The sequence below is a fragment of the Panthera uncia genome, chromosome B1, assembly GCF_023721935.1.
Source record: "Panthera uncia isolate 11264 chromosome B1, Puncia_PCG_1.0, whole genome shotgun sequence".
Lineage (NCBI taxonomy): Eukaryota > Metazoa > Chordata > Mammalia > Carnivora > Felidae > Panthera > Panthera uncia.
Genome location: NC_064811.1, coordinates 84,687,983 through 84,700,303, shown reverse-complemented (window position 1 = coordinate 84,700,303; position 12,321 = coordinate 84,687,983). Strand labels below are relative to the sequence as shown.

The 12,321-nt window shown below is 37.4% G+C and overlaps 1 protein-coding gene across 1 annotated transcript in view; it reads left to right on the top strand.

Moving 5' to 3' along the window:
- Positions 1-9,543, top strand: part of TACR3 (tachykinin receptor 3) — an 88,813-nt gene extending 79,270 nt beyond the window's left edge. The window contains exons 4-5 of the mRNA XM_049630948.1: positions 6,653-6,849; positions 9,231-9,543. Of these exons, the coding sequence (XP_049486905.1) occupies positions 6,653-6,849; positions 9,231-9,543 (510 nt within the window). The remainder of the gene's footprint in view (positions 1-6,652; positions 6,850-9,230) is intronic.
- The last annotated feature ends 2,778 nt before the right edge of the window (positions 9,544-12,321 follow it).

The window sequence follows — 12,321 nt, the reverse complement described above, 5'->3', positions numbered from 1 at the left end:
TGCCTTTTCTGCATCTATTGACAGGATCATATGTTTCTTATCCTTTCTTTTATTAATATGATGCATCACATTGATCGATTTGCAAGTATTGAACCAGCCCTACAGTCCAGGAATGAATCCCACTTGATCATGGTGAATAATTCTTTTAACATACTGTTGAATTCAATTTGCTACTATCTTGTTGAGAATTTTTGCATCCATGTTCATCAGGGATATTGGCCTGTAATTCTCCTTTTTAGTGGAGTCTGGTTTGGGAATCAAGGTAATGCTAGCTTCATAGAATGAGTCTGGAAGCTTTCCTTCCATTTCTATTTTTTGGAACAGTTGAAGAAGGTTAGGTATTAACTCTGCTTTAAATGTCTTGTAGAATTCCCCTAGGAAGCCATCTGGCCCAGGACTTTTATTTGTTGGGAGATTTTTTTTTAAATTTTTTAAAATATTCATTTATTTTTGACAGAGAGAGAGATAGAGCATGAGAGGTGGCGGGACAAAGGGAGAGGGAGACACAGAATCTGAAGCAGGCTCCAGTCTCTGAGCTATCAGCACAGAGCCTGATGCAGGGCTTGAGCCTACAAACTATGAGATCATGACCTGAGCTGAAGTCAAACGCTTAACCAACCGAGGCACCCAGGTGCCCCTATTTGTTGGGAGATTTTTGATAACAAATTCTATTTCTTTGCTGGTTATGGGTTGTTTTCAAATTTTCTATTTCTTCCCATTTGTGTTTTGGTAGTGTGTGGGTGTCTAGGAATTTGTCCATTTCTTCCAGGTTGTCTAATTTGTTGGTATATAATTTTTCATAGTGTTCTCTAATAATTGTTTGTATTTCTGTGGTGTTGGTTGTGATCTCTCCACTTTCATTCATGATTTTTATCTATCTATTCTCCCTCTTTTCTTTTTGAGAGGTCTGGCTGGGGGTTTATCAATTTTGTTTAGTTTTTCAAAAGACCAGCTCTTAGATTCATTGATCTGTTCTACTGAGGGGGTTTTTGTTTGGTTGGTAGGTTGGTTTTGTTTTTGTTTTTGTTTCCTTTTTTGGGCGGGGTGGGGAGAATTCTATATTGTTTATTTCTACTCTAATCTTTATTATTTCTCTTCCTCTGCTGGATTTGGGGTTTCTTTGTTGTTCTGCTTCTAGTTCCTTGAGGCGTGCAGTTAGATTTTGCATTTGTGATTTTTCTTATTTATTGAGATAGGTCTGGATTGCAATATATTTTCCCCCTTAGGACTGCCTTTGCTACATCCCTAAGGGTTTGGACTGTCATGTTTTCATTTTTATTTGCTTCCATATATTTTTAAATTTATTCTTTAATTGCCTGGTTGACCCAATCATTTTTTTTAGTAGGGTGTTCTTTAACCTCCATGCATTTGGAGACTTTCCAAATTTTTTCTTGTGGTTGATTTCAAGTTTCATAGCATTGTGATCTGAAAATATGCATGGTATGATATCAATTCTTTTATATTTATTGAGGGCTGTTTTCTGACCCATCATATGATCTGTCTTGGAGAATGTTCCATGTGCACTTGAGAAGAATGTGTATTCTGCTGTTTTTGGATAAAAAGTTCTAAACATATCCCCTTGACATAATTTCTTATAGGCATTACTCTAAGTTAACGTTAATTGCATGCACATGTTACTTGGAGTTGGCACAAGTGTCACATTTCTTGGATGGCACTTACCCAGTATGCCCATATTCTCATCCATTCTCATGCTAGCAAAATTCACCTCGGCTTCTGGACCACCCTGCACTTTTTTCACAGCTATCATTGCTTAGTTCTTATTTTCTCACTTGAGACTGAACTTTTTAAGACTAGTCTTTGAAACAGAAGTAGCAAAAGCTCAGCCTAAGTAGCCCATGAAATGGTACCTTAAATTTTGATGCTGTTATTGAAATATTTTCCATGTCTTGCTCCTGAGAATATCATTTTAATTTGCTAATGTGTGGTTAGAATGAACAGGCCTGAAATTTTGACTTAAAGAAATATAATGGTCCATTTAAGAACATTTGCGCAGACAAAAGGCATGGGCCAGTGTTAGGGTGTGATCCATGGGATGGTCCTCCAGAATGCACGTTCTGAAGAGGTTCTAATCAAAACAAGAAGCTTGCTCTCACATGGAGTTGGTAATTTCCAGTTCGGACATTTATAAAGAATAAATCCTGCACTGAAGAATATGACTCCTAGATTTTTTTTACGGTTGGCAGTATTTTATTTCATTTCCTAGACTTACGTTTTTTCTTTTATGACCTAAACCTCAAAATCATCCACACTACACTAATTTAATATGAAAGATAAGAACAGCTGCAGGCATTCCAGTCTAACCTGTACAGGATACAAAAATCAAAGATTTTTTTTCCCCTTTGATACACTAAGAAAAGGTGCCCAAAGCTCATTTTCACTAACCAAGACATGCATTTCCATCCTGCCTATGTTTGCTTGTCACACCTCCCTTCTTCCTCCTGCTAGGAAATGTCTGTGCCAAGGACAGTGGTGGGTAGCCACAACTGTCCATGTTGCCATGGAAAACAAATCCCCTTGTCTCAGAGGCAGGCGCATGTCTCAGATTCATGAAATACTCAACATCAATCAATGTTTTTATCAAGTCACAACAAAATTTGTTAGGACATGATGAAAGATTTGAATCACCTAAATTTCAGTCTCTTTATCTTGCCTAAAAATTTCAGGATTTTTAGGAAGTCTACCAACTGAATGCCTTTCCCGCCTAGTATTTATGTGCTAGTGCCATTGTCCAGCCATGAGACACAGGGGAACTGCTCACAGCATGTGCACAGCTGTCACTGCTCATGGTTTGTGTTTCAAAGTGTTCTTTTCCTTAGCAATTTAAAGAGTAGGATTACAATTTCATGACTTTGGCACTTCACAAAGTAATGCAATTACTCCCACCCAAGACCCCACTTTTGCATTTACATTAAACCTGGGTCCTGAAAGTTTGATATCAGAAATAATTTCACAAGGTTTTGTGAGCAGAGACTGAAGCTAACAGTCAAAATGTATTTTATAGAAATAAATGAATGAAGTATATTATAGCCGTGTTTCACTGTGAAAGATCTTTTCTTTTAGGGTCTTTTAGATTTTTCCTAAACATTGTCAAATAAGTTTTGAAATGTTTTATATCAAGGTCCATAAGGCTCTATATATGTGAATTAGAAGTTATCTGAAACTTCTCTTCCAGAGGCATTTTCATTTAATTCTCCACTTACACTTTAATTTTCCCCCATTATGGACTTCTTCCACGTGGTTGGAAGTCATGTAAAAGACTCTGATAGCCTTTGTAGGTCTTTAACTATTATTGGAAAACAATTTCATGCATAGGGAGTTTGTGGTCAGCCTGCAAAAAAGCATTCAAAGAAGTGTTTATGCATATTTGTTCATACCATATTTAACATAGTAGACTGTACCTTGTTCACATTGTTACAGATTTTTTTTTGCCCTTAACACTTATTCAGAATAAAATTTAATGCTTTCATGCACCCCAAATAATATATTGGTTATATTGTTTGTATGCTCGTACTCTTGAATTTGTTTGCCTAGAAATATGAAACAGCAATAAAATGTCATGCTCATTTTATATATGCATGCCCATTTTAAACTTGGAGGACAAATGATACCAGTAATCAATGACTGAATAAAATTATGGACATCTCTTAACCAACTATATGTCCTTTAGTTTCTTTCATTTTGTATTCATTTTCATTCATTAATTTAAAAAAATTTTTGAGCTGATTATATGTGAAGTCCAGCCTATGCGCCTGAAATGCGTCAACAAAAAAAGTAAGAAGAAAATTCTTGCCCTTTTATATTCTAGCATGAGGAGACAGAAAGTAAAGAATAAACATAAAAAACTGAAAAGAAAGAGCAAGCTAAGGGGTTGGGAACTGGAAAGGCAGGCTGCAATTTTATTTTATTTTATTTTTTTTAATTTTTTTTTTCAACGTTTTTTAATTTATTTTTGGGACAGAGAGAGACAGAGCATGAACGGGGGAGGGGCAGAGAGAGAGGGAGACACAGAATCGGAAACAGGCTCCAGGCTCCGAGCCATCAGCCCAGAGCCTGACGCAGGGCTCGAACTCACGGACCGCGAGATCGTGACCCGGCTGAAGTCGGACGCTTAAGCGACTGCACCACCCAGGCGCCCCCCGACTGCAATTTTAAACAGGTCGGTCAGAAAAGGAGTAGCAGAGAAAGTGACAGCTGTACCAAGGCGTGAAGGAGATGAGGGTGTTACCAGCGGGAATAATCACGGGAAGAATGTTCTGGAGGGAGAATACTTTTGGGCAGGAGCTTGCCTCTCATGTTCAAGGAATAGTATGATGTTCATATGTTCAAGATAAAAAGGCAATAGAACTCGTTTCACTCCTCTTACATCCCCTGAGACTACAGTTACCATGCACTGCGTCATTCTTGCTTAAAATAAACTAGTAAGTTCTTATCAATATTATTTCAATTTTATATACATCTTTATATTCACATTTTCATGCATTTTTTTAATTTACATTTTTTTCATTATATTGTAAGCTTCTTCAAGATAAGGAATAGTCCTCTATTCATTATTTTTCTCTATACTGTTTTTGAGACCTACCAGACACTCAATAAATGTTAACTGTAGGCAAGGGGGAAAAAAGAATTAAAAATCTTAGTTTTAAAACTCTAGCCTAGGGGCACCTGGGAGTCTCAGTTGATTGACTGAGTTGGTTGACTCTTGATTTCGGCTCAGGTCATGACCGCACAGTTCATGAGTTCGAGCCCAGCATCGGACTCTACGGTGACAGCACGGAGCCTGCTTGGGATTCTCCCCCTCCCTCTCTCTGCCCCTCCCATTCCCTCTCTTGAAGTAAAAAAATAAAAAATATATACTTAAAAAATTAAAAAATAAATAAAATCTAGCCTAGTTGCATGAACCACAGCAGTCAAAACTCTTGGTCTTTGCCTCAGTTTCTTAAAACACATTGAAAACCAACTAATAAGTTGTTAAATATGTGAAACATTGTATAAGTGTGAATTGTAATAAAATATAACTCTTAACTTGTATGCCACAAATCCATGAATGAGAAAGAGGAGAGATAAATGCATAAATCTGAACATAGCTTTCTGGCGGGGGCGGGGGCGGGGGTGGAAATGCAGTTTAAAGAGCACTGAGAAAAAAGGCTTTAGGTAGTGCAGCCAGTGATGACATTCTGTGAGCTATTGACCTGGATCTTCAGCTTTGATGACCAATGTCCATCAGATCAATGCTAGTCACATGGATGTTAGAGGGATGAGACCCTTAGGAAAGCTTTGCCTTCCACAGTGATCCACTTCATGATTTGCCTTGTTCTAGAATCTCTCCTGACTCTTAACTTTGCCAACATTTCATCTGAATCCCTAACTTGCAGAGAAATGACAAGCCCAGGTCATAAATAGTGTGTTTCCATAGTTCTAAGATGCCCCATAGGTCATTTATGTCAAGACTTTCTCTGATTTGTGTTCTGATCTGTTATGGGTAAGCTCCCAAGTTAGTTTATTTAGCATATATCATTCTAAACATTTTACTATTTCCATATTGCCAAAAGAAGTATGAACAAATTTAGTAGATAGATTGCTAATGAGAAATGTTAAATGAGGTCATCATAGGATAGTAGTATTATTTCCTTTTCCACACAAAGCCAAGCTACTTTGAGTTTACCTTTCTTATAGTCACAGACAATGCACAGATTTTATTTTATTTAGGGACACATAAAACATCCTCTCATTCAACCCACTATTGCAAATTGTACACTGTCATTCATTTTTCGTTCATTCTATATCTAATTGTTTATGTTCAGCTATATACTTGGGATTGCGCTAGATGCTGGGGATATTAAGATAATTAAGACATTCTCTTTGCCATTTAGGAACTTAAGGCCCAGAGGTAGAGAAATACAGCTTGATATTCTTCTGCGGCCAGGGCTTTCTAGAATATTTTGTTTCAGAGGTGTGGAAACCGAGGAAATGATTCATGCTTACCAAAAGACCTAATGAATGTATAAGCCAGATGATTGCCTATTTACAAATTTAAAGTTAATGATATTTCCTCAGACTAATGTGAATATTCATCATCACTATGCAGAGAAAGCTTCCCCAATATCAGATTATAAGAGAAACCATATTAATATTCAGAAGGTTGCCTCATGAGCATGGTATGAGAGTAAAGAAAACCAAATAGTCTTCACTATAGTCAGGCTATAATAAATACTGAGGAACCAGCCCAGCCCTAACAGCCTAAGTTATCCCCAGTGATGCAGCACTTTGTCTAGGTATAATATCTCTGCTATTTTACTGTGCAGGCTAGCACAGCTAAATCTTGCTCCTCTCTCCCCGAAGCTCTTTGGATTTTTGTGAACACTTATTGTCTTCATGCCAGTTAAGATACATTTGTTTCTGTTTGAGTTAGTGCCACCCATTCATGTGGGCTAGGTAAAGAAGGATTAGTGACATTAGCATGCTTTCTTGAGGCTTACCTTAGGCAGCTGTCCCTGTATTACCTCTTACTTTTCTAATACTAAGCCTTAAGCACGCCACGTATTTAACTATATTGGCAGAAAAATATGATTTGCAGTACATTTAATGACTTTTGAATTTTCCAAAACTGACCTCTTTACTTCTTTCCTTTTAGGTTGTAAAAATGATGATAATTGTCGTGGTGACATTTGCCATCTGCTGGCTGCCTTATCATATTTACTTCATCCTCACAGCAATCTATCAACAGCTGAACAGATGGAAATACATCCAGCAGGTCTACCTGGCTAGTTTTTGGCTGGCAATGAGCTCCACCATGTACAACCCCATCATCTACTGCTGTTTGAATAAAAGGTAAAAACAAAATTACTAAATGCAAGTTTCTTGTCACTCCTGGCTTAGCTGAAAGCATATAATGTTGTTCCCCCTTTTGCATTAAAAATGCAAAAGTAAGGGGTGCCGGGGTGGTTCAGTTGGTTAAGCATCTGACTTTGGCTCACATCATGATCTCACAGTTCGTGGGTTCAAGTCCTGCATCAGGCTCTGCACTAACAGTTCAGAGCCTGAAACCTGCTTATGATTCTGTGTCTCCCTCTCTCTCTCTGCCCCTTCCCCATCTGTGCTCTGTGTCTCTCTCTCTCAAAAATAAAGAAATATTAAAAAGAATTTTTAATGCAAAAAGAAGGGAAAATTGAAAAATTCACTGACAGGAGTACAGAGCATGATTTTTTTTCTAGACTTCCTCCTACTTTATGAAGTATCCCACCTTAACCATTACATTCTCAAAACAATATGCTTACAAGTTCTAACTGGGAAATTTTTATTTCTGCCTCCAAACCCATCAGAATTTTGTCTGCGCAGGAAAAAAAAATGCCCAGTTCAAAGAAATGAAGATAATTCATAGAAATGTACGGATAATTTCTACAAGATGAAAAGATGATGGCATATGTGAGTGGACTCTATTAAGAAGGATGTTTTGTAAATACATTTCAAAATAGAAGATGTTGCTGCGAGGGTTCTAGAAGCAACAGTCAGGGCAAAGAGAATTCCAACCCTCCTTCCTATATAATGAGGTCAGTGAGTAAGAGAGGGTGCAGCCTCCATGGAAATGAGTTCTGAAGAAATTGAGGTGGCCAGGGAAAAGCTACTTTGAATTTTTTCTAAGAAGTTTATTTTGAAAGAGACAGAGAGAGCATGAGCAGGGGAGGGGCAGAGAGAGAGAGAGAAAGAGAGAGAATCCCAAGCAGGCTAGGCACTGCCAGCACAGAGCCCAATGCAGGGCTCAAACTCACAAAACTGTGAGATCATGACCTGAACCGAAACAGAGAGTTGGTCGCTTAACCTACTGAGCCACCCAGACGCTAAGGAAAATCTACTTAAAAAAAATATTTGTTTAACGTTTATTTATTTTTGACAGAGAGAGACAGAGGCAGAGCATGAGTGGGGGAGGGGCAGAGAGAGAGGGAGACACAGAATCCGTAGCAGGCTCCAGGCTCTGAGCTGTCAGCACAGAGCCTGATGCGGGGCTCGAATCCACTGACTGTGAGATCATGACCTGAGCCGAAGTCGGACGCTCAACCGACTGAGCCACCCAGGCACCCCAGGAAAAGCTACTTTTAAAGTAAACTTTTTAAAAAGCAGTATTTGACTGTAGTCAGATTTAAGACTGGAAAGAATCATAAAATGTGGTTTCCAGATAAAATCATCTTGGTTGTAATGGTCAGAACATGGAAGAGCATGGTTACATTTCAGAACATTGATAATTCCCTTAATAAACCAGTGTGTTCTGGGGCACCTGGGTGGCTCAGTCGGTTAAGCGTCTGACCTTGACTGGGGTCATAATCTCACAGTTCGCGGGTTTCAGCCCCGTGTCGGGCTCTGTACTGACAGCTCACAGCCTGAAGTCTGCTTCAGATTCTGTGTCTCCCTATCTCTGCCCCTCCCCTGCTTGTGTGCTCTCTCTTCCTCTGTCTCTCTCTCTCTCTCTCTTTTTCAAAAATAAATAAATAAACATTTAAAAATAAAAAAAAAAATAAACCAATGTGTTTTGAGCACAACTAGAAACAGAACTTCATGTAAGTAACTATAAGCTAAATCCTAGGCTCTCTTTCCAGTTGGCCTCCACTATGCAGTGCTTTACGTTTGTTAATTACTTAATTCTTCTTTTCTTTCATTAACTGCATAAACCATATATCAATTCAAGCCACCCCACAAGCAGTACATCTGTTTTTCATCAACTTCACTTAATGGTTTACAAAGCAAAGGATTTTGTATTTTCATATATGATTAGATAAAAACCATCAAGGTTAGTAATTAATTCTAACATTAAACGAGACTTCATAAATGTGTAATCATTTCTAAAACAAGCTATTTTGAAATGCATCATTTTTACGTGCCTTAACTGGCAAGCCTAATTCAAGTACACGTATGCAGATGTATAAAATTACTGAAGAAATGTACACTGTTTCTTTGCATTATGGATTACCTGATGCTGGACAACTTTACTATTCAATGACTTGCTTCTAACTGATAGGAAGTTACGACTCAATTCATGAAGAAAACTTAAAAGATTAGTACCAATAGTGCGGCATACATTTTAAGAGTTTGACTAGAAAATCAAATTCAAAAACTGATTGTGTTTAATTGCCTTAAATAGGGTTTTCTGTGACAATTGAAGGAAATTTCCACTTGAAAACATGGCTTTTTCTCTCTGTGGCCTGCTTCTTTCTCTTCAGATTTCGAGCTGGCTTCAAGAGAGCATTTCGCTGGTGCCCTTTCATTGAAGTTTCTAGCTATGATGAGCTGCAGCTCAAGACCACCAGGTTTCACCCGACTCGGCAAAGCAGCCTTTACACGGTGACCAGGATGGAGTCGGTGACAGTGGTGTTTGAGCCCAGCGACCCAGACAACTCCAAAGCCAGTCGAAAGAAGAGAGCAACCCCAAGAGACCCAAGCTTCAGTGGCTGTTCCCGCAGGAATTCCAAATCTGCCTCCACCACGTCAAGCTTCATAAGTTCACCCTATACCTCTGTGGATGAATATTCCTAAATCCATTTTCTGAAGTGCAAGACTAGCATTAGGGCATCATGGTGCCAGCATAAGCCCCCATTCTCCTGTTTAGCAGTCCTGTTTTACCTACTCTCTGGAAACAGAGGGCAATTTTGGAGCAGCTATGCTTCAATTGAGAAAGGTAGCAGAGAAATGTAACAAAGACACTATTAAGAGATTTACCCCCTCAAAAATAAAATGGGCTCTTAATTTATGCTTTGAAAATTCCAAATTATTACATGCAACAAACTTAACATAGATCTGAAAAATACTTCTAAAATGTTCCATTTTTCTCATTTAAAAGTTGCAATTACAGGGGTGCCTGGATGGCTCAGTCGGTTAAAGCATCAGACTCTTGATTTCCGCTCAGGTCATGATCTCACTGTTGGTGAGTTCAAGCCCCTAGTCAGGCCATGCATGGACAGTGAGGAGACTGTTTAGGATTCTCTCTCTCTCTCTCTCTCTCTCTCTCTCCCTCTCTGTCTGCTCCTCCCCCACTTGCACTCATGATTTTTTTTCTCTCTCTCTCAAAATAAACTTTTTTAAAAATAAAAGAAATTTTAAAATTGCATATGTATTTGTGACACTAAAGTGACATGATTTTTCCAAAAGATTAAAGAAGCTTTGTGGTGAGTGACAACAAAATCTATATAAATTAAACATTTTCATCTAATAAAACAGAAAAAAGTTAAATGACTCATTTTTCTCATTAGAATGAAAGAAAATTAGCCTCAAAGAGTAGGAATTAATGAAAATCTTTACTCAAATGAACTCATTTGGAAGAATGAAAAATTTTAAAGATTTAAAGATTTTTCTCCATGAAATGTAACTGGAAAGGAAATCTCATAAAATTATTATACAACATACATGTCACTTTTTTTATTATTTTTTCTGAGAAAGTGGCATCAAAAGAAAAAAAAATCCTTTACTTTTTGACTGTTACATATTTTAAAATACCAAGCTAAGAAATAGTCAAAGTTAGGATCTTAAAAGGACAAAGCAAATTCCTATGATCCTCTTTATTTTTCACAAATACTTAAAAATTTTTAGAAAATAGGCAGATTATAGGGGCGCCTGGGTGGCTCAGTCGGTTAAGCATCTGACTTCGGCTCAGGTCATGATCTCATGGTTCGTGAGTTTGAGCCCTGCATCAAGCTCTGTGCTGACAACTCAGAGCCTGGAGTCCACTTCAGATTTTGTGTCTCTCTCTCTCTCTCTCTCTCTCTCTCTCTCTCCGCCTCTCCTGCTCTCGCTCTGTGTGTGTCTCTCTCTCAAAAATAAAGAAACATTAAAAAAAATTTTTTAAAGAAAATAGGCAGATTATAAAACACTAAAGATGCCTTCTAATGAAGGGGAGAATCCCAATTGTCTCTGAAACTGGGTTACCAATTTTTGTAGGCAAGAATTAAAGATAGAAACTCATAATTATTATGGCAGACAGGAATATCTACCAGCACCAAAGAAGTGTCTCTCCCCCAGAACTCAAAGAGAAACAAAGAAGTTGGACATCAACTTTATCAATTTTGGAGCATCCTTACCCTCTCTCTCCTCCCATTGAAAAATGTGTAAGGACTAGGGAAAAGTATCAGAAGATATACTCAAATGAAAATCCTTAGAAAAGAAAGTTTATGTGCTACCTGTATATACTAATAAACATATGTAGAAAGGTGAATCAACTGTTAGAATAGAAAGCAGGACAATATTTTGGATGTATGTGAACTAATAGTAGGCAAACAAGAGTATGATATACACCACTCCACAGAGAGGTGTATTTTGTCTATTTAAATAATTCAGAAGCCCCCTAGAAAGAAGTGAGCTAATGGTCCTGAGGAAGCATCTATTTACTATAACAAAAATTTACTGACATATTTCTGAGAGCCATAACAAAATAAGATCTACTTTAAGTGTAGAATTTATCTTCCAGACCTCAGTGCTTATAAATCATCTTTCCTTGAATTAAAGATACTGTCAATCTTCCTCAAAAAAGCAGAAACCTTCTGAGAATGTGGATGTACCACACAAACTTTTCAGAAAGTCTAAAATATTCAGTTAGTCTTTTTTAAAGCTATCCAGCTAAAATAATTACCTGTAATGCTTTACTGGATTGTTATACCTCCATCAATATAGAATCAACTATTGTTTTGAAAAACAAGATAAAAGCAATTATTCAAGAGGAAATCACAGTCTGCTGCCACCGCTAAAGTAAATTTTCCAATCCTTTTTCCTATTTTGAACCCAAAGCCAGAAATATTTGATTATTACAAAGTGTTCAAAGTCTAAACAACTCCACCATGTATGTAAGCTGATTTCTTCTGATTACACCAATAAACAGACACACGTACATACAGACACGAGTATGCAAATACAATCATCTCAATATATGTAACTTCAAAGAACTAAATTCAAACTTGAATGCTAAAATAGTCAATCATTATTACAGGGTTGCCACAAACAGTTCAATACACTATGACGCTTGTGTGCATGCTTTGGATAAGCAAATTTATCGTTATTTAGTATCTCATTGTTGAATATAATGTTTTTAAATGTTCATCCCAAAACATGTAAATGCTTATCATACAATGTCAAAGTGTCAACAAAAGTCTAATATTTTAAAGCACACATTATCTCCTTAAACTTACAAATGATTATGAGACTAGCATTAATTAACATTCTAGATACACAGGACCATCTTTAGCTGCAGAATGTGGATGTGAAGTTTGGCCTTCAGTTTCACTGTAGTCAGCTACCACCAAATATAGGTTGAAAAACATAAGTCTT